Source organism: Desmodus rotundus, chromosome 3 (assembly GCF_022682495.2).
Source record: "Desmodus rotundus isolate HL8 chromosome 3, HLdesRot8A.1, whole genome shotgun sequence".
In the NCBI taxonomy this organism is placed as follows: Eukaryota; Metazoa; Chordata; class Mammalia; order Chiroptera; family Phyllostomidae; genus Desmodus; species Desmodus rotundus.
In genome coordinates this window covers 198,757,618-198,777,230 of record NC_071389.1, presented here as the reverse complement: position 1 = coordinate 198,777,230, position 19,613 = coordinate 198,757,618, and the positions used below count along the sequence as shown (strand labels likewise).

Sequence of the window (19,613 nt, the reverse complement as noted above, 5' to 3'; positions counted from 1 at the left end):
CGTGTGCGCAAGGCCGGGAGGCTCCGGAAAGCTCATCGAGAGCCCTAAACAGCTCCTCTTCCCGCCGCATCCCACCCAGAAGCCCCCCACAGCCCGCCGCTGTGCCCCGAGGGCCGCCCCCTTCTTGCTTTTGCCTCCTGACCCCTTCAGCCTGGCATCCTCTCTCCTTCTCCCCTCCCCATGCCAGCTGCGTCATGCGGGCGAGCCTTGGCACCCACTGCAGCCCGCCATCCCCTGCAGCCCCCGCCCTCATCAGCGCCTTTTCACTTCACAGTCATTGCCATTTGCACATAAAACTCGGTCATGGGTGTGGGTCTTTCATTCAATGTTACGTCCCAGAGAGCTTCCCGCCTTGTTGAGACCGTTTTGTAACCGCTGCTTTCATGGCTGTGTCAGCTGTCCCCGAGGGATGACGGTCCATCACTCAGCGACCCACTTCCCTGGCTTGGGCCACCTGGGATTTGCGATTGCCCACCTGCTCTGGTCCTCCGCCCACCTCTCAGAGCAGGGTCAAGTCCCGAACGGAGTGGTCCCCGGTGTCGGCCTTGGAGCCCCTCCCATCCTTGCCTGCCCAGGCGAGGGCCGTCCAGGGGTCCAGCCCTCACTCCATCCAGAAGCCAAGCACCATTTGAACAACTCCGCCTGCTACGAAGCTCCGTTCTCTTACAGGCAGACAGCGGAGCGGGTGGGCGCAAAGGCTCCTAGAGGCTGACAGGCTTGGGCTCCAATCTTGCTGCCTTGTTTCTTGACCACCGGGGGTGGGGGGGTGGGGGGGGCGGTGCTCCATCAGGTGACTTGGCCAACTCCGCTCACCTGGAAAGAGGGGTGATGGGCTCAGCCTCATGAGCTGCCATCTGTTCACAGGGGATGAGTCGTGGGAGCTCCTTACGCATAGGAACTGCTCTGCAAATGTCCCTCTTCGCTCCCCGGCATCGCAGCGGGAGCTGCCGGGCTTTCTGCGACGTTGAAGTCACAGGGTCTCCAGCCCTCTGGGCCGAGTGCCATCTGGCCAGGGAGCAAGCAACACCCAAAAAGGGCTTCGGTGGGTGAGGAGGAGTTTTCTGGAAGTGGAAACGGGCAATCTAGGCAGAGAGCAGCTCGGGCTCCCTCCTTCAGTCCCGCTCGGTATCTGTCGGGGGATCACCTGATCAGAGAGGCCTTCCCCAACTAGGGTTTATAAAACAGCCCCAGCCCCCAGCCCGCCATCGCTTTCTACCCCCTCGTCTTCTCTCAGCTTCCTCGGGGTGCTCACCGCCTGCTGCCGTGTTTGTGGTGTGGTCTGCTGTCTCCTCCCCAGTGAGGAACCCCGAGAGCGTGGGGGTTGGTCTGCCGTGTGCTCAGCACCTGGTCGCAGGTGCTCAGTAAATAAGTATGGAGTGAACACGTCTTGTATGCCCAGCGCCTGGCTCCTGGTAGGCACCCCGTAGGTGTCAGATCAGTGAGAGCACGCATTATCGTGAACGGCAGCATCTCTCACTTATTGAGGAACTGCTGAGCTAAGCAGTTGCGGCAAACAGAGCCGTTTGAGGTCCCCAGGAGCACGGCAGCTTGGTCATCCTGAGCTCCGTGCGTGGAGGAGGAAACTGAGGCACGTGGAGTGTTAGCAAGCAGCCAAAAGCTGCACTCAGCCGAGCTGGAAGCCACGCCCAGTTGTGGCTGACCAGAGCCTCCTTCCTAGAACGGGAAGCAGCCTCTGCCTGCGCCGCTCCTGTCGGGGGAGCTAAACCCCAAGACAGTGCTCATAAAGCCTTCGCTCCATGTTCACCCCATGACAGGACTCCCCGAGCAGGGCTGGCCTTACCCACTGTGGGAGTGGGGCCCCAAGGAGCCCCTGAAGCCTGGGAAATCTGGGACTCCCCTCTGGCAAGGGCCCAGTACCGACTTGAAACTCGCAGTAGGTTCCCACCCAGCACTGGTTCCGTCGTGGCCACCAGGGCTGCATGGATGGCTTGGTGTGGTTTGGGGTCATCATCCTTCCTCTTGTGCCGCCTGTGAAGGTCTTTCCCAGCCCTCAGAATCTTTCTGGAACCCTGAGGAGGAGCTGGGGTGGCCAGGTGACCCGTCCATCCACGTGGCAGCCGCCCACCTGCCTCCTTCCTCTGGAAGCCCCGCCCCCTCAGAGGAGGGCCTGGTTACACAGGCAACTCATAGGCCGTTTCAAGCAGAGTTTTACTTGGAAAATCTCACGGCCGTACCCCAGCAAACCCACAGAGAAATGCTTAACTGCCCTGAGCCTCAGTTTCCCCAGCACGGTTCAGGACGGGGCGGCCTGGGACAGGTGCCTCCGCAAGTGCTGTTTGCAGTTACTGGGGTCGTTAGCGCAGGAGCAGCAGGGAGAGGAAAGAGCCCCCCGCCCCCCACCGGCCTCTCCAGTTGGCTACTTTCCTAAGCACAGCTGTTTCTCTTTCCCGATAATGCCCTAGCGTAGGTTTGCAGTCTGGTTTTTTTCACTTGCATTAAATTAGCCATTATCCTGCCATTTAACTTAATTTTTCTAAACACCATTTTAGCAGCTACCCAGTCGTCCAGATCCCACGAGCCAGTTAGTGGGAGGCATGTATACAGCTGACAGGTTTTTTTTTATGGTTGACAAATAATGTTGCAGGGGCGGCAACAAACACCTGTAGGTGTTGACGGTTTTTCCTTTTTGAATTATTGCCCTGGATAGATTCCCAGAGGGAAGGTATTGAGTCCAGGGGCTCACAGCTTTCTGGTTCTTTCTGTCGGTGCCAGCTTCATTCCCAAAGTGACTGTCCCCAGCAGTGGCTTTGGAGGATGTCACTTCCCAGCCGCATCTCCAGCACCTGGCGCTCCAGCCCTCGTTTTGACGTGGTTTGCTGTTTCTCCTTCCCTTTCATCTGTTAATTAATTGTATCTCCTTGGTGGGTTGGGTGTTTATTTTGCTCTGCCCCCAAGATGAGACGGGTTGGTAATTGAAGTCTTTTCCCAACCTTGGTTCCTAGGTGCCTCTCTTGCCTGCATAGCTCTCTCCCTGGGAACTATTTACCTGATACATTTCTAATTGACTTTAAATCAAGTCACTTTTTCAGGAAACTCCGACGTGCTTTAAGCGATCCTATCTTGTGTGAAAGAGTCAGACTTTCCTGAATGCACAGGGGAACAAATGCGGAAACGCAGCTGAGTCTGTGGGGCCACCTCACACGGGCCCGCCAGAGCTGCTGGTTGGACTTTCAGGAGTTCTGGGAGCCCGGGGTTAAACACGGCGCTGACAGAAGTGAAAGATGCAAATGTACAATTAGGTAAATTATATAAAACACCAAAGTAATAGGCCCTGGAAGCTCTTCACTTCCTAGTTGTTTGGCTCCCCAGCTGCTGTCCGAGTTCCGGTGGCTGCCCTACAGCTACTGAATCCTCTTAGTGAAGAGCTGTATCTGTGTGGCCGCCCCCCGGCCCCCGTCTCTTCCCAGCCCCGAGGTCAGGGACCTCCTGTGGGCAGTGTTTACACCGCAGAAACGGGCAGCAAACTTGACAGGTCAGGGCTCTTTTTCCCCTGCTGGGGGACTGGTCATGAAGGCTTTGCTGGCACCCGCTGTCCACAGCGGCTCCAAAGCTCGCCCATTCAGCACAGCGAATGACGTGCTGGCCCCAGTGCTCTGTGCTCCTTACCGTGGGGAAGGGCGTGTGCTCGTGTGCACTTGTGCAAGCAGGAGCCCCGTGCTTCCGGGGACCAGGGTAGCTGGGACGAGGGGCCGGGTGGTTCTGGAAGGGAAATTCGCCCACCCTTTGCAGCTCCTGGCCCTTCCGAGCAAAGAAGCAGGGCAGACGGGCAGCAGACAGAGTGGTCTGCCTGTCCTATCACACATCCGCTCTGGGTCCCCTTTGCAAACACTCCAGCTCCATCTTGCTTTTCTTTCTCGGAAGCAGTCTGTCATGAGGGGGTGGCCCGGGCACTGTGAACCCACTCTTTTCTTCAACAAGCACTTAGCGAGGGCTGCCTGTGCCCGGTGCTCAGTGCTGAGGATAAAAGAGAAAGAAAAATCAATGTATCCAGCCACAGGGCAAATACACCTTAGAGAAAATGGTGGAGAAGTCACTTTGAAGATGCACTTCTAGAATAAACTGCACTGAGCCTGGCTGTCCACAGCCCCTCTTCCGGCCGAGGGTCCGCCGTATCTGGGCTTAGCGGGGTGGGTGAGCGAGGGCCTGGGGTCTGGCCAGCCGGATCCGCAGGTCCAGTGACCAAGGGTGGCCATTCGCTCCCCACGTGCCTGTGTGCCTGCCTGTGAGAACTGGGGCGAAGGGGGTGGAAATGTGCCCATTAGGAGCTGGGCACAGAGCAAGTGCTCAGCCCTGTAGCTCCCCTATTCCCAGGGACGCACTGCTAGGCATGCCTTGTGCCCAGAGGGGGCTCCTGCCATCCTGCCACCGAGGAGACCCCCTGCCGCCCGTCCCACGCACCAGTTTGGAACTGAGTGAGACACCCAACCTGGTGACTGCAGTCCGGGTTAGCGAGGACAGAGGTGCCAGCTCACCCCCGGCAGTTAGCAAAGAGAGGCTCCGCTGAGGCCCGGGTGGTTCCGGGGGCTCCGGGCTACCTGCTGGCCAGGAGCGCCCCTCTAGGTCATTCGGACACACGGTTGCGCTCTGGGCTGCAGCAAAGAAAACTCGGGGGGAAGCGGGGCCACCGGGAAGGGAAACTGTGGTCGGGCAGTGGCTGTTATGGCCCCCAAACCACTGAGTTCAGGGACTCTTAAAGGCCAGCTCCCTGGTGCCTCCAGCAGGGTACGGAGGAAGGACTCACCTTCGCCCTGCAGGGCAGGCAGGGCCGCAGAGCCTTTCCTCGTGTCCCCCCCCCCCCCCCCCCCCCCGTTAAAGAGAAACTGCTGAAATATTTGTTTCTAAGAATAGACGCTTGTTGGCTAGCAAATGCCTCCCAACATGGGCTTTCGGCCCCCTCGGGGTGATGGAACCCAGCGCTTGCCCGGGCCTCAGGAACGCCCCCAGAATGCTCTTCCTGTTGCTCCTAAGGCGCCCAGCGGGAGCTGGGAGCACTGGCTGCCAGATGGCTTTGGCCTGAGGTCTGAGAGTGGCTCCGTCACGCCCATTGCTGGACACTGTGGCCCGGGCATGGCAACGACAAGGGCTCTGGGTCCCCCGGGCCAGTGGGTGCCTGGGCTCGGGCTGCCCAGCTGTGTGTCTTTGGGCAAGTGGCTTCACCTCTCTGAGCTACACATCGCTGGGAGCACCTCCCTGGGTTCCCCACCCCAGCTCCCCACAAGCTCCTACTCATCTGTCAAACCCTTGCCCCGGTCACTCTGCTCCCCCAGGCCTCCTTCCTGCCTCTGGAGGACCTTTCTCCCTGCTCCCTGCCCCAGCTTGGCCTGTTGTAGCGTCTGCACCCACTACGTGGGGTGAGGGCGGGAACCAGCTGAGTCCTCTCGGACACCCCAGCCCTGGAGCCAAGCCCTGGGCTGGGGTCGCGCTTACTGGTTCGACCACCCCCACGGCTGGCCGTGCTGTGTCACCTTGGGCAGCTGCGTCCCTCCCGGCTTCACTTGCCCCTTGTGTGGGATGAGGGAAGGAACGAGACACTTCCACCGGGTCTTTCAACTCAAACGCTCTCTGCACTGCTTTCCGGTTGACTAGACGCAATCAGGGGCAAGAATGGCTGTGGGAAGTGCTTTGAAAAATTCATGGCGGGAGGCGGGGAGAGAGCGTTTTTTGTGCAGACGGAGGAGGGGTTCTGGACAGACGCTGGGATGAGAGGACAGCGCCTTCAGCCCTTTGAGCCGCTTCATGGAGAGCTCAGATCTCCCGGAAAGGCAAGGACATCAAATATTTACCGAAGCGGCATTAAAAATTAACCTTTAGGATGTAGATATTTAAAGGCCCTGAGCTCCCAAGAGACGGCAGGAAGTCAGGAAGGGGCAGGGAGGGGAGGGCAGGCGTCATGCCGGCGTGAAGAATGAAGCCCCCAGAGCCAGGGACAGTGCCCCAGGGAGTCCAAATCGCACCCCCCCCTCACCGCCCCCCGCCAGGGCCAGAGACAGAGCAGCCTCGACCCTGCATCTGCAGAGGCACCTGGTCAACCCGCCTTGGCCGCCACCCCTCCTGACCCCCCCACCCCCCCCAGTCTCCCTGCCTAGGCCTCCATGCTGCCCGCCGCCACCGAGGTGCTGTCTTCATCACTTGAGGGCTGTCCACCGTCCCACCTGCTGGTGCGATCCACAAGGGTGGGGCTTCAGGGGAGGGCATTTGCTGCTCTATCCCAGCCCTGGGGACCTAGGGACATGCACCCTTCTCTGACTCTGACCCTCTGTCCCCTCTTCTAAGGCCCCTTGTGATCACACTAGGCCCACCTCAAGGTCCCCCATCTGTTCACACCGGCAGAACCTCTTTCGCCACGTAGGCTCCATTCACAGCTTCTGGGGACCAGGACGGGGCACCCAGGCCTGTATGTGGGGTCACAGGACAGGTGGATGGTCAGCTTCGGTAGGTACTGCCCACCGGTTTCCCCAGCAGCCAGACATTTTGGGCTCCCCTGGGCACCCAAGGGTTCCTGTGGCCCCTGCCCCTCCCAGCATCGGGTACAGTCTGCCCTTTTCATCTTAGTGGGTTCAGGGGGCCTCGTAGGAGCAGCTCATTGTAGTTTCATGTGGCACTGACCCAACCCGTGCCTTTCACTTCCATTGTCATTACTGAAGCACACCTCCTCCATGCAGCCTCCTGGGACCACGCCTTTGGTGGCTAAGAGCTCTGTCTGTGGGATCGCCATCTTGGCCCTGTGGTTCGCTCCCCCTGCACTGTCTGCTCCTTTGTCAGGTGTGGGGACCGCGTCTCCGCCTCTCGGTGTCATTGAGGGAATTAGAGGGAAAGCGTGCCCCTAGCCCCACGCCTGGAGGAGCCAGCCAGCTCTAAACAAACAACCAGGGCTCTGGGCGTTGCTGGGCCTCCCTGTCTGAGTTCTCCTGGCAAAGAGGTCAGTCGTGCCTAGTGACTCCTCTGCTTTTGTCCCTTGTCACAGGCTCTCAGCGGTCAGGAAGTGCTCATTGTTATGCAAATTGCAAGGTGCTGTCTTAACTTCCCAATTAGGGTGCAGGTGCAGCCAGCCCAGGGGAGGGGGGCCCCTGCCAGGTCCAGGCTCTGCTCCTCTGTCAGCAGGGCCACACGGCCTCTGCCCAGCTGGCCTCCCTGCCCCCAGCCCCCCACCCCCACCCCCTCCCCAGGCCACTGCCCTGTGTCAGGGACCTGGAGGCCTCTGTAGTTATCAGCCCCAGCTGGAGTCCCCACCCCACCACTAACTGGATACTGTGTGACCCCGGGCAAGTGACATTCCCTCCCTGAGCCTCAGCTCCCTTGTGTGTAACTGGGGGAGCCAAGACCTCACGTCACAGGGGTGCTGGAGAGCTAAGTGAGCCTCCAATGTAGAGAAGGAACGCCCAGTCTGTGCCAGCCCTGACTCTGCCTTTGTTAGAATCGGGAGGGGCTCTGCACCTGCTCCCAGAGCCCCGGGACCGTCCAAATGTCCTTGCCTGACAGTTGAAGCGCTCACCCGTGGCCACCCCTCCAGGCTCACTGCTGCCTGGAGCACCTTATGTCCCCCACTGGGATCCTCTGAATAGCCCTGGCTCAGACCGTGCCCTCCTCCTGGGTCCCTTCCCGTCTTCCTAACTCTGCTCAGGCCCGGCTTGGCATCAGCCCCAGAGTTTTCCTTAACCGCTCCCCCCACGCCCCCATTCAAGGCCACGCCCCCCAGGCCCCCAGACGCTAACTGCTGACACATGCAGATCTGCCACTCTGGTTTGTGTCCCCACCAACTCAGAGCCCTCGAGGGCAGGGCTCACGCCTGATTGGAGCTGTGCCCCCAGCCCTGGCCTGGCAGAGGGAGCCTCTGGTTCTGGTGACAGGTGCATCGGTGGCCTGGGCCTGCTGGACAGTGAGGGGCCAGGCAATTTGGAAAGTGCCTGGGAGGATGGGGTCTCTGGGATCAGGGCAGAGGGCTCCTGGTGACAGGAGCCACAGCTTTCTGCCTGCCCTCGTGGACAGCAGCTCCCTTGTGGCTAAGGCATGGAGGCCACAAAAGCAGAACAAAAGTTGACAGTTGCTGAGCTTTGTTTTAGAAAGCTCTGCAGAGGCAAAGCATTCCCAAGGCCCGTGGGACACAGTGGGGTGATGGGCGGGGCTGCGTCCAGATGGGCCATGTCCGGGCTGTCCCTGGCCAGTGGACGGTCCCAGCGGTGAGTCCTCACTGGCTCGCGGTGAGGCTGCTCCCACGTGACTGACGTGGCATCAGGTGGGACCTGATGCCCAAGGAAGAAGCTCAGTGACTTGCCCTGGGTGACGTGCCTTGCGGGGGCAACACCAGGATCTGGGCCCAGGTGTCTGTGACCCCGACACCAGTGGCTGGTGGCCCTCGGCCGCTCTGCAGTGTCCTGTGGTGCCGGCTGTCACAGAGGCCTATGACAGCCAGGCAGGCTGCACGGAGGGAGGGGACCCTGTGAGCAGGGCCCTGATGGATGAGGAGGAGTTTGTCGAATAGAGAAAGTTTGTGGGCGAACGGTGAGCTCCCTCAGGCATCTGGACAGAGGTCCTTTGAAGGGGAGGCCACACAAGGAGAAACACTAAGAGGTGCCCCGCACTCCCAGCCAAGGCATCCAAGTGGCCCCCTCGGAAACCAGAAGCAGAATTCCTTTAACATTATTGATTTGGAAATATTTCATGTTATCCCAAAGAATCCATATAAACTGTATACATAAGATATAAGAACTAATAAAGCTAACAGCCCGTTCTCGCTGCCCTGCTGGGAGCAGAGCCCTGTCTGAACCAAAGGGGCTCGCCACACGCCCCTCCCCCTCCAGAGTCCACCTTCCTAGATTTTGTGCCTGTACCCCCAAACACAGGTGTCTCCCTAGGGAGGGACTGGAGAGAAACCACGCTGGGGAGATAGAGAGGCTGTCCTGGAGAGGGGCCCAGAAGCGGGGACAGATTTTGGAGTCCTCGGCCAAGGTTGCGGTGATGCAGCCTCCACTCAGAAAATGGGGCACCTCTTTCCATGCCAGCCTGGAACAGCCAGGATGAGGAAGGGACGCTGTCCACTGCCCCCACAGACAGGGCACAGAAGCCCCGCCCTCGTGGGATGCAGGAGCTGGTGGGAAGGCAGACAGTCCTCGGCTTTGGAGACAGGCCAGCAGCCAGGAGGCCACGTGGCAGGGAGCAGTAAAGTCTGCGGGGTGGGGGGGTCAGGGAGACCTCCCTAGGGAGCCATCTCTGTGCGGGGATCTGAGGTTGCTGAGAAAACAGGCTGCATCAGACCCCGAGGAGAGCAGGACCAGCACAGGGGACAGCAAGGGCAAAGGCCCCGAGGCCGGCATGCCAGCGGGTGCTTGAGGGACAGCAAAGGGGTGCTGTGGCTGGAGAGGAGGGCGTGAGAGGGGACCGCATCAGGAAGGGATGGAGGGGCCAGCATGAGAGTCTCCAGGGCCTTGGTGATGAGAGGGCTTCAAGCGGAAGAGATTTAATCTCAATATGTATATTTTTCATAAAAGCACAGAGCGCTCTGGCTTCTGCGTTGAGAATACATTGCAGGAAGGTGGGGCAGGGAATTGGTTAAGAGGATAGAAGCCCCAGAGAGAGAGGGGCGGGGGCCTGTGTCTGTTTGGAAGAGGGGAGGCCATCTGAGGGGCTGGACTCGGGTGTGAGAGAGGAGTCACGGGCAGCTCCAAGTCTTTCCGCCTGAGCTGAAGCCGAGGTGGGGAGGACCCTGGGGGTAGAAGGAAGCTCGGGAGTTCTGTTTGGACTCCCGAAGAACGAAACGCCTGTTAGGCACACCAGGGCGTCTCCAGGAGACTGCTGGGATTAAAGTCTGAAGTTCGAGGGCCCTCCAGGATGACCATCAGAGAGTGGGGGTGTCTGAGGATGGCTTCCTGGGGCAGCGGGCAGTTGGCAGCCGGGGCTCCTGGACAGTGGGCTGGCCCTCTGTGGCGCCGGCGCATTCTCCCCTGAAGCGGGGGACCACTGCTTTTGAGCCAGTGCCCTGCAGATAGACATTTTGCTGACCCTATTCCTCCAGCTTTACCCACGTTGCTGCAAAAAGGAAGCTCGCACCTGTGTGCCCTTGCGAGCCCCTTTGTAGGGTAATCGGCGGGTGGAATTGCTGGGTACAGCGGAGGCTGCTCCCCGCAGACACGTGGTGCACACGACCTTCCGGATCTGGGCTGGCTCACGGAGTGGGAGCTCCCAGAGACTTTCTCCAGGATGGCCTCCACGTGCGCGGCTCGTATTTCTGGCTCTGAATTTGCAATGTGCCAGTTTCTCTCTTTCTTCTTGGCAGCCGGTCTGCGTAGGTTCTCTCTTCTTGGATCCCTTGAGTAATTTCTGTTTTCCTGGAAACCCACCCATTCCGTCGAGGTTTTCTGATACGGTTGGACAGCGTGGAGTGGTGGGCTTCTGGGCCCTTCTCCTGTTAGCTGCCCCTCATCCTGCTGTGTCCGCTCTGCGCCGGCCCTGGGGTTGGTACTGGGCCCAAACCAGCGAAGGGCCCTCCGGTTCTGGAGCCTGCGGGTGATTTTGGTAGAGCTGGTTTTGTTTCGTGGTTTTGTTAGGGATGTTTTCATATTCTAGTGGGTTGTGGTCCGAGAATTTTATCTTAATTCTGCCTTTTGGAATTTGCTTTCTTTGTGGACCCACCATGGTCTGTTTTGTGTGTGTGTGTGTTTTCAAGAGTGTTTGAGCAAAAGGTACATTCTGTTTCTCACACTCATAGTCACACACACACACACACACACACACTCGAAATGTTACCAACATGGGTATTTGGCCCAGTACACCCTTATTCATGTTTTGGCCACTTTCCCTGTGATGGACGGAGAGCGGTGACTTAAAATGCACTAATACGGAAATAGTCTGTTTTCCCTCCCTCGCCACCAGTTCTTGCTCGCTGAGTGCCGACGCCCGTTCCTGTAGATGCGGTGACTCTCGTCCTTGGTGCCCACAGGGGACCCTCTCCCCTCATTCCGTGTTCGTGGCCCTAACTGCAGCTTTCTCTAACAGTCAGCTCGAGAGCCCTGCTTTCTCTCGGTTTGCCTCTGGCGGTTATGTTTCAGTCCTTCCTTCACTGTTTTTAAAATCTGATAAAACGCATAACATAACCCGTACCGTTTTAACCATCGTAAGTGTGCTCTTCAGTGGCATTGAGCCCACTTACATTTTTGTGTAGCCGTCTCCAGGACTTCTCTGTCACCTGTCCGTCCTTTTACACCAAACCTCTCTGAATCCCTCCGCCTGCAGTGGGTTTTGTGTGCGCTCGGGTCTGAGAGTCTTTTCTTAAGCGGTGTGCCCGGCTCATTAATGCGGACGGATCCGGCAGATACAGTTGGTCTTCATTCTGTCGTTATCGCTGGTGATGTGCTTTCTGCTTTTATAGCTTTTGTGGGGTTGTCAGTTTTCGCCATATGTCTCTGTTTTCTTTGTCTGGTTTTTTGTGTCTGTGTCTTCTGACAATTTGGAAAGCTGTGTTTTTGATGCCATGGTTAGCTTTGTAATTATACTAAAAGGATGTGATGCCCTTAATCATTTATTTCTTTAGACTATGTTTATTTTCTCCCTATTAGGAACAATGTCCAAATTAACATACCGTATTTCGCCATGTATAATGCACACATTTTTGCCCAAATTTTTTAGGGAAAAATAAGGGCGCGCATTATACATGGATAGTGCTAATTTCATATCTCTATTAATGTTTTTAGTTCTTTTATTTATGCTTATCCACTAAAAGTGTAACTCCGGAAAACAATAACAATATCCATATGTAAAATAATACCCTGGAATACGATACTCGGTTTTGTTTCTCAATATAAATAAATACATAATTAAATTAAAAAATTAAAACAAAAGATTTTGTTTTCCTGAAAGTTTGGGCCAAAAATGTGGGGGGGCATTATACACAGCAAAATATGGTATTTCTACTTTCCATCTCTTTCTCCAAATGATTTCAATGGATGCTATTATATTATTTTTTCTACTTACCTTTGCAACTAATGTTACTTACACCTCTAAGCGATTCTTTAGACCTCCAACTATAAATGAATAAGACATACCTTATCTCTCCTTCTCACCTCCCCAGTTATTGTTATTTATATCAGTTCTATTTCCTCTCTCATTCCTTCCTGTGGTGGTCACAGTCCTTGGACCTGTTTTGGACCCAGCCCTCGGGTCAGACAGACCCTCGCTGCCAAAGGGCTCTCCCCAGTGACCCCCCGACTCCAAGTGCACCCTCTAGTGATGTATATCAGAAGGGCTCATGGGAACCAGTAGGTATAGGGCCGGGAGTTCACGGCGCCCGCCCCAGCGGGAGCTTGTGGTTCTGCTCCTCACTGTCCTTGTTTGGAGGTGACTTGGAAGGAGAAAGGGCTGAAGCAACTCCACTCTGCCCATCAACGCTGCCCACGCCCCGCCCCTGAGCCAGGAGCACCCCGGTTTCCTCCCCAGGGCTCTGCATGGTAGGGTCACAGCCAGTGGTCTGGTCCCAAGGCACATAATGGTTGGTATGGTAATGATGAACAGTGCCAGGATCTGCTCTTAATAATTTTTACTTTGTTGTAACAAGGGTGGCCATACAGTTTATCACCAAAATCGGAAAACTTTTGAGTGTGAAAGGGGAACAACATTAAAAATCATGTCAGAGCCCTGGCTGGTATGGCTCAGTGGATTGAGCTCTGGCCTGTGAATTGAAAGGTCACTGGTTCGATTCCCAGTCAGGACACATGCCTGGGTTGCAGGCCAGGTCCCTGGTTGGGGGCATGCGAGAGGCAACCGATCTATGTATCTCTCGCACATTGATGTTTATCTCCCTCTCTTTTTCCCTCCCTTCCCCTCTCTCTAAAAATAAATAAATAAAATAGTTTTTAAAAAATCATGTCAGAGCAACAAGTGTTAACTGGAGCTGTCCAAAGCCAAGACATGTTGAGGGAGATGAATACTGTTGGTTGTGAACTGATCTGATATCTCAGAGATTGAAAATTATATCTTTATATCTGCTCTCTCTAATAATTAGCCTGTTAATTCTCTTGGACTTTCTATGTGTATTAGCTGCAAAAAATTGTTATTTGGGATCTTCTCTTCCCCTGCAGACACTCTATGCTTTTTTCTTGTCTTATTGCATGGGGCAGGTGTTCTAGCATAAATGGAACTGTAGCATCAACAGGCTTGCCTATCTTGCTTCTAGTCTTAGAGTCAAACCATTCTCAATGTCCAGAAGACAAAGGCAAGTCATAGGCTTAGAGAAACACTAGCTTCCTCTGGCACTGAGGTCTGAGAGAAATGTGCCCAGTGTGTCCCCAAGGAGGAGACACCGTGTGATATTTTGTTTCCTTCTGCTTCCCCAGAAAACCCTTTTGCCGTGCCTCAGGATGGGGGAGGTGAGACCCGAAGCACCTGGCCCAGCCTCCAAGAAGATCAACTTCAACAGAGATGCCAGGGAGAGCCGAGGTGGCTGCCATGGTGGCAGAGGAGGAAATACCACCCATGCCCCAGACCCCCTTCGGCGGACTTCTACGACTAGGAGCAAACTCAGGGGTGGGAGCCCGGAGGGTCAGGGAGGGGGTTCTGAGCCACCTGTCCGCAAGCAATAGTCCCATTTTGGGCTGGTGGCTTCTGAGAGGTGACGCCATTGTGGACTCAAGACGACCAACACGAAGCTGCTCTGGCCTCTGTAAGCTGGAAGATCTAGGCCTGTGCGTCGTACCCGGGGTTCCCTCACCTCCGTTCCCTCCAATAGTGGCTCTCGGGCCTGTGCGTGTCAGAATTTTGAATGTGAGTGTGTGTGTGTGTGTGTGTGTGTGCACATGCGTGATTTGGGTGTTCTTTTCGTTCATTTGGTTGGGTTTTATTGGGTCCCTCCAAGTTCTCTGATGGGCACGTGTCACCATGTGCAGGGTCCTCGCCAGCATCCTGGGTGCCAGCTCTCTGCTGGCGCTGGAGCTGCGAGCCAGGTGGAGTGGGCGAGCATGGCTCCCAGCCCTGCTGAGTCTTGGGGCGCACTGGGGTAATGATAAGGGGCGTGTCTCTGACCATCCACGGGACGGGCACTAGGTTGGGTGTCTTCGTGCATACCCGTTCTCACCACCCGTGAGGGGGTGTGATCAACCCCCATCAGAAATGGCTCTGGGCAGGGGAGGTGTCCAGAGTCACACAGTTGGGGGGGGGGGTCCCAGCCCCTCAGTCAGGGCTGTGGGAACCCAAAGTGTAAGCTCCCAGCCCAGAGCACCCCCAGCCCAGTCCCAGGGCACCTCCTGGTTGCTTCCCAGGGGATAGGCCATCACCCCAAGTTCTCCACCATCACTGCCCCAGACCCCAATTCACACAGCACATTCTGCTGGAGCACCTGCCGTGTGCCAGGCCCCGTGCTGGATGGTGGGGACAGAGAGGAGTCAGGCAGTCCTCGTCCCTGCCCCAGGGGAGCCACCATCTATGTACAGAAACACAGAGGGGAAGGTTCTAGAAACCCTTTCATTTTAAGATGGGACTTTCACACAGACCTAGACGCCCATACCATTCACCCACGGAGCTCGCCACGGCCCCTGCCCACCCCCCACCCCAGGCACACAAGAAAGGGCATCTGCCTGCAGTGTAGGCACACTCACTCCACTAGTGTCAGTGACACCGAAGTCTCCCCCAGCTCTGAGTGTGGCAGGCCCTGCTCCGTCAACATGCGTCCCCTCAGCTCACGTATCCACATTAGCCACCCCCAGACTCCATCTGCAGACGCAGCAGTGGGCAGGCAGATCCCGCTACTGCTCAGGGGCTGGCTTTCCAGCTGGGAGAGGGGCCAGAGAGAAACAGGTGGTGAATGAGGAAGGCGGTGATAGTGGGGAGCACTCTGCTGGGAAGCCGGGCACTGCACATGAGTGTGGGCCGTGTTGCACCTGGGCCATCTGGGAAGGCCTTTCTCAGCAGGTGACTGGCCCACATCTGAATGATAAGCAAGAGCCAGCTAAAAGCACATTCCAGGTGGAGGAAACAGCTAGTGCAAAGGCCCTGGGGCAGCAGCAGGCTCAGTGGGTTCAGGGACTCTGAGGAAACCCAGGGTGGCAGGGACCCAGAGGGAGTGCAGAAGGGAATGAGGGGGACAGAGCCCAGATGCCGTGGTTCACTGTGAGTCAGACCCCCTCCCTTGATAAAGCAGAAGGAACTTTCCAGGGTGTGAAATGTTTTCCATACAGCCTGGCTCTTCATCCTCTCAACAGCCACATAAAGAAGAGACTCTCCCCATTTTATGGACTAGGAAGCGAGACTCAGATGGGTCAAGTGGCTTGCCCAAGGTCCCACAGGTGGGCTGTGGAAGACCCAGACTCCTCCAGTCAGTGGCCCAGGGCCCAAGGGGGACAGCCAGGGCAAGGCAACGTGGGAGACCCTTTGCTTGGGGTCTCGATGGGGGATGGGCATGGCTTCCCTTCCCTCGGACCCGAGTCATCCAGGCCACGTGCCAGGCCTTGTCCACATGGAGAAGCAGTTGCCATTCAGCCCAGCTGGATCAGCCTACACCTGCCTCCCACGTGCACAGCCTGGGAAGTCACAAGAACCTAACCCCATGGCTTAGGGAGCAGGGGCACGAGCCCCAGATTCTTACATCAGCTCTGCATTAAGAGCAGTGTGACCTTGGGCAAGTCCCATACCCTCTCTGCCCTCAGCTTCCCCGTCGGTAAGAGGAAGGAGTCAGACCAGGCTTTTTGGCGCCTGCAGGTTTAGCTTCCTGTGGTTCTAGGGCCCTTTCTCTGCCAAAAAGGAGCTGGTGGCCTTGCCTCCCTGCCCCTGAGGCCTGGAGCAGGAGGTCACTGTCACATGGACCAGCTAGGGCCAGGATTCACCTGCTCTGCAGCCCTGAGGTCTACAGCTTGCAGGATGCAAACCAGATTCAGGGCAGCTGGTGGTGTAGGTGGGCAGGGCCAGAGCCCCTTCCAGCTGGGTGGCCTTGGGCAATTCACTTCCCTCAGTGTCTCACCTGCCTGTAGGCTGGAGGTGCGGGGGAAGGTGAGGGCCGAGGACAGTGCACAGGGGTCGCAAAACCCCGCAGGACCCTGGGTCATCCCCACCAAACCTGTCCCCGTCCTACTGTGGTCGACAGACATGCCACCTGAACAGTATCCCTGAGAATAAGATGCAGGGTAGTGACAAGTTCCAGTAGAGACTTCTAGAGTTAGTGACTTTTAGTGACTCCCAAACCTGAGTCTTCAAGCTGCCTCTGTTTACTTTTTACTGTGAGCTCCGGCTATCACCACGTTGTTTGTCAAAATAACAGCAACGATAATACAAAAAGAACAGATGAGGACAATACAGTTCCGAGGAACCGGTGTTGGATGCTGGTGTGTGTGACTCACCCCTGAGTGTGTAAGGACGTTGCCCCACGGGGAACTCTGTGTTGTTAGTGAGCAGTTTTATGCTTTCCTTCCCATCTGGGTGTAACTGGTGCGTTTGCAGATCTCTGTTGGGAATCATTGGCTGGCAGCCCCCACGGGCCTCTGGCCCCTGCCTTGACCTCTGAGATCGCCCCGCGTCTCGAGGAGCAGCCTGCTCAGGCGAACGTCTGATGCTGGCCAGGACTAATGTGAAACAGGCCTTAATTGAAAACACACACTCGCACACGTGCACCCAGGTGATCCTGCAGGTAGAGCCCATCTCTCTCGCTGTCCCTGTTGCTTTAGAAACACAGCAGGTAGGCAGCCAGCAGGGGTGGGCGGCATCTCCCCTCATCATCTGAAAAACTCTTCAGGTGAATGTGCACCCCAGGACTGGAAAGAAGGACTTCGGGACAGGGGTATCAGGCCGCACACAGCCAGAAGTGGAGATGACAGACTTCTGCTGAGATATGCTTCCCAGCTCACCATCAAGTCCAAAGATCCACTTAGGTCATTTCAATGACGACGAGGCTGTGGGGGTGGCCGTGCCCAGTACCGTCCCCCACATACCCAGCAGAGCCCGCAGACCCCTGTCTACGCCAGGAAGGGATCCCAATCTTCACCGCCTCTCCAGCCCACTGTCCCTGCCCTGGCCCCGTTCCCTGGCCCAGCGGACACCCTGTTCACTGTGTCTACACAGGGCTGTGCCGTAAGACAAGCTCCCCAGGGTCACAGGCTTTCAAAACACTGTCATTGGTTTGTTTTAATTGTTTTCCACTTGGCTGATCGGTGCCCCACCAACAGGGAGAGGCACGCCCTCAGGGCCTCCTGAGTGGATGTGCAGAAACCTCACGGGAGAGCGCCTGGTGGGCTCACGGGGCCCTTTCCTGCCGATGCTGATTGGCAGCCAGGCCATCACCAAGGGGCGGCTCTGTGGGGCCCTTGTCTGCTATGCAGCCTGGCTTGGACTCATAGAGGCGACCCTTGGGGACTCTTGGTCTTACAGCCCACCTGGCCCCCACAGGCCATCTGAAAGGTCAGATGGGCAGCCAACCACCCAATGAGTGCCTGACACTGTGGTCCCTGCCATCTGTAGCCCTGGAACAGTCTCCCAGGCCCCCTTGTCACGCAGACACAGCACCTCACGGTAGTCGAGTGAATGGACGCAACTTTGGGGTGGGAGGCCTGAAACACACGTTGAGGTTGGGCAGTCAGGTGAGACCGAAGGTCCTACAAAATCCATTTGTGCACATGCGCATTCATCCCTCTACCTGACCAGTGCTTGCCCAGCTCCGAACCCAGCGCCCACCTGGGAGCAGCTCCTGCTGGCGACGGAGACGTCGGGAGACACCTGTGTCCGAGAAGGAGGCTGGGACCTCCCCGCAGTGACTAGTTGTGCCTAACAGTTAGCAATGCTCAGATTAAAAAGCAGACAGGGAGCACGTACCTCTCCTGACCATGAAAGTGACCTTGGAGGTGGCGTGGTCCCCCCGCCCCCAAGTTTCTAGTCCAAGACCCTGCCAGACAGCTGGTGCTAGACAGATGCTTGGTGAGTGAACAGCTGCGACCGTTAGTCCCACTGTACCTGAAACTCCTGCCTTCATGCCAAAGCCCTGACCCGCTTGCCCTTGATGGACCGAAATGCAGGGCTGGTACCTCCAGGGGGCACCATTCACAGCGCCATCACATAAATGGTCGTGGGCTCCCAGGGCACCGTTCCCCTGACGTCTCTGTGAAGGGAGGCTCCGGAGATTGTGCAATGAGGGGCACCATTGAATGGCCCTCAACCACCCCCAAAATCTGACAGGATCCCGTCGAAGGCAGACGGACCCTAGGGAGGCTCCCCGGTGTACCTGATGGAAAGTGACAGGTGGCTTGGCCACCGTGGACATCCACGTGGCCACAGCGGGAATCGAACTGGTGGCTCAAGAGAACCTCTCTGGGAACCTCGCCCCAGTTTCTCTCACGCGGTTGCGTCCTGTCTCTTCCCCCATTTTCTGTGTTAAAACTAGCGGGATATGCTACAGTCCACTAACCAAACCGGCAGAGGTGGGGTGACATGCACGCTGAGGGTGGGGCTCAGTCACGCTGACAAGGCAGGGCCCCTGGGTGGGTCAGCGGGACCAGGGCGTGCAGCTACGGGTGGGACAGAACGTCTCCACTCTCCTGTAAACCCCGACGTCACGTGGACCGGCGCGGGGCCTCTCTGAGAGTGGATAACTGGGAAAACCAAAAACCAATAATGTTCCTACTATCAATAATAATAATATAATGTATTAATAATGATGTGTTTTACACTGACCGCTGTTGCACTGCTTTTGTCTTTATATACAGTAGTTTTTATAAAGATGTCCTTAGGTTTTAATAAAGGAGTGTCACGTCCACGGTACCCTGTATTGAAATTCACCTTCTTATTTCAAAATGCCCTCATGGGAACCTGAGCTTCTGTTCCTGGTCACTCTCCGTCAGGGAGGGTGGAGGACAAGGGCCTGGGGTCTTGGCCAAGAAGCTGTCTAAGGTGGCATCACGAGACCGTCCTGAAGACCTCAGGAGGTCCAGCACTCACCCTGCAAGTCCACCCCCCCCCAAGGGGCAAGAGCCAAGTAGGTGAGGAGACAGAGACATGAAGGGGTGCTGGCAGGTGAGGCAGGGAAGGTGCTGTTGCCAGTGGCCCCTGCTACTTTGGGACCTCACATCGCCCTTGTGCCCCGAGCCGGTGCCGTGGGACAGCAGCTCTCTTCCTGGGCAGGTGCAGCTCAGTACCTGGTTCCAACGGTGACCGCGCGCCAACACCAGCAGGGGAGCTTGCAGAGAGGGACCAGCCCTCCAGCCTGGAGGAGGAACAGACATGTTTATCAGACAAAGAGGGGTTTTGTGCCTCCAATATTGGCCACCCCCAGGGGCCACACCGGACCCCCTCCCCACCCAGGTCCCTACCTCATTAACAGTCTGGCCAGAGCTGTGGCTCTCCAAAAGCAAAGGGGCCAGGCCCAGATCAGCTCAGTTTCAATATCAAATGCTAGTCAGAGCTCTTCCTCCCTCCCCGATGGGCTTGAGTCGCATGTGATGGCTTAGAGGGTGGGGTGTGACTCTCAGCACATCCTCCTCCTCCACCTCAGCCCAACTGGCCTCAGGGCTGGGAAACAGAAAAAGGACCAGAGAAAGGGCTAGGTCGGGGCAGATTGCTGTCACAGCTTTGCTGCTGTGCGCATATTCTTGGGGCCAATGGAGATTGCTTCGACCTCGGGGGGGGGGGGGGTC

General features: G+C 56.9%; 1 protein-coding gene across 4 annotated transcripts in view; it reads left to right on the top strand.

Annotated features, from left to right (window-relative positions):
• The window catches only part of SHISAL1 (shisa like 1), a 108,811-nt gene extending 90,076 nt beyond the window's left edge, over nucleotides 1-18,735 (top strand). For all 4 annotated transcript variants that reach the window (XM_024579040.3, XM_045186938.3, XM_053919674.2 and 1 more), the window contains exon 5: nucleotides 13,344-18,735. In XM_024579040.3, the coding sequence (XP_024434808.1) occupies nucleotide 13,344 (1 nt within the window). In that variant the 3' untranslated portion in view covers nucleotides 13,345-18,735. The remainder of the gene's footprint in view (nucleotides 1-13,343) is intronic.
• Nucleotides 18,736-19,613: the final 878 nt, after the last annotated feature.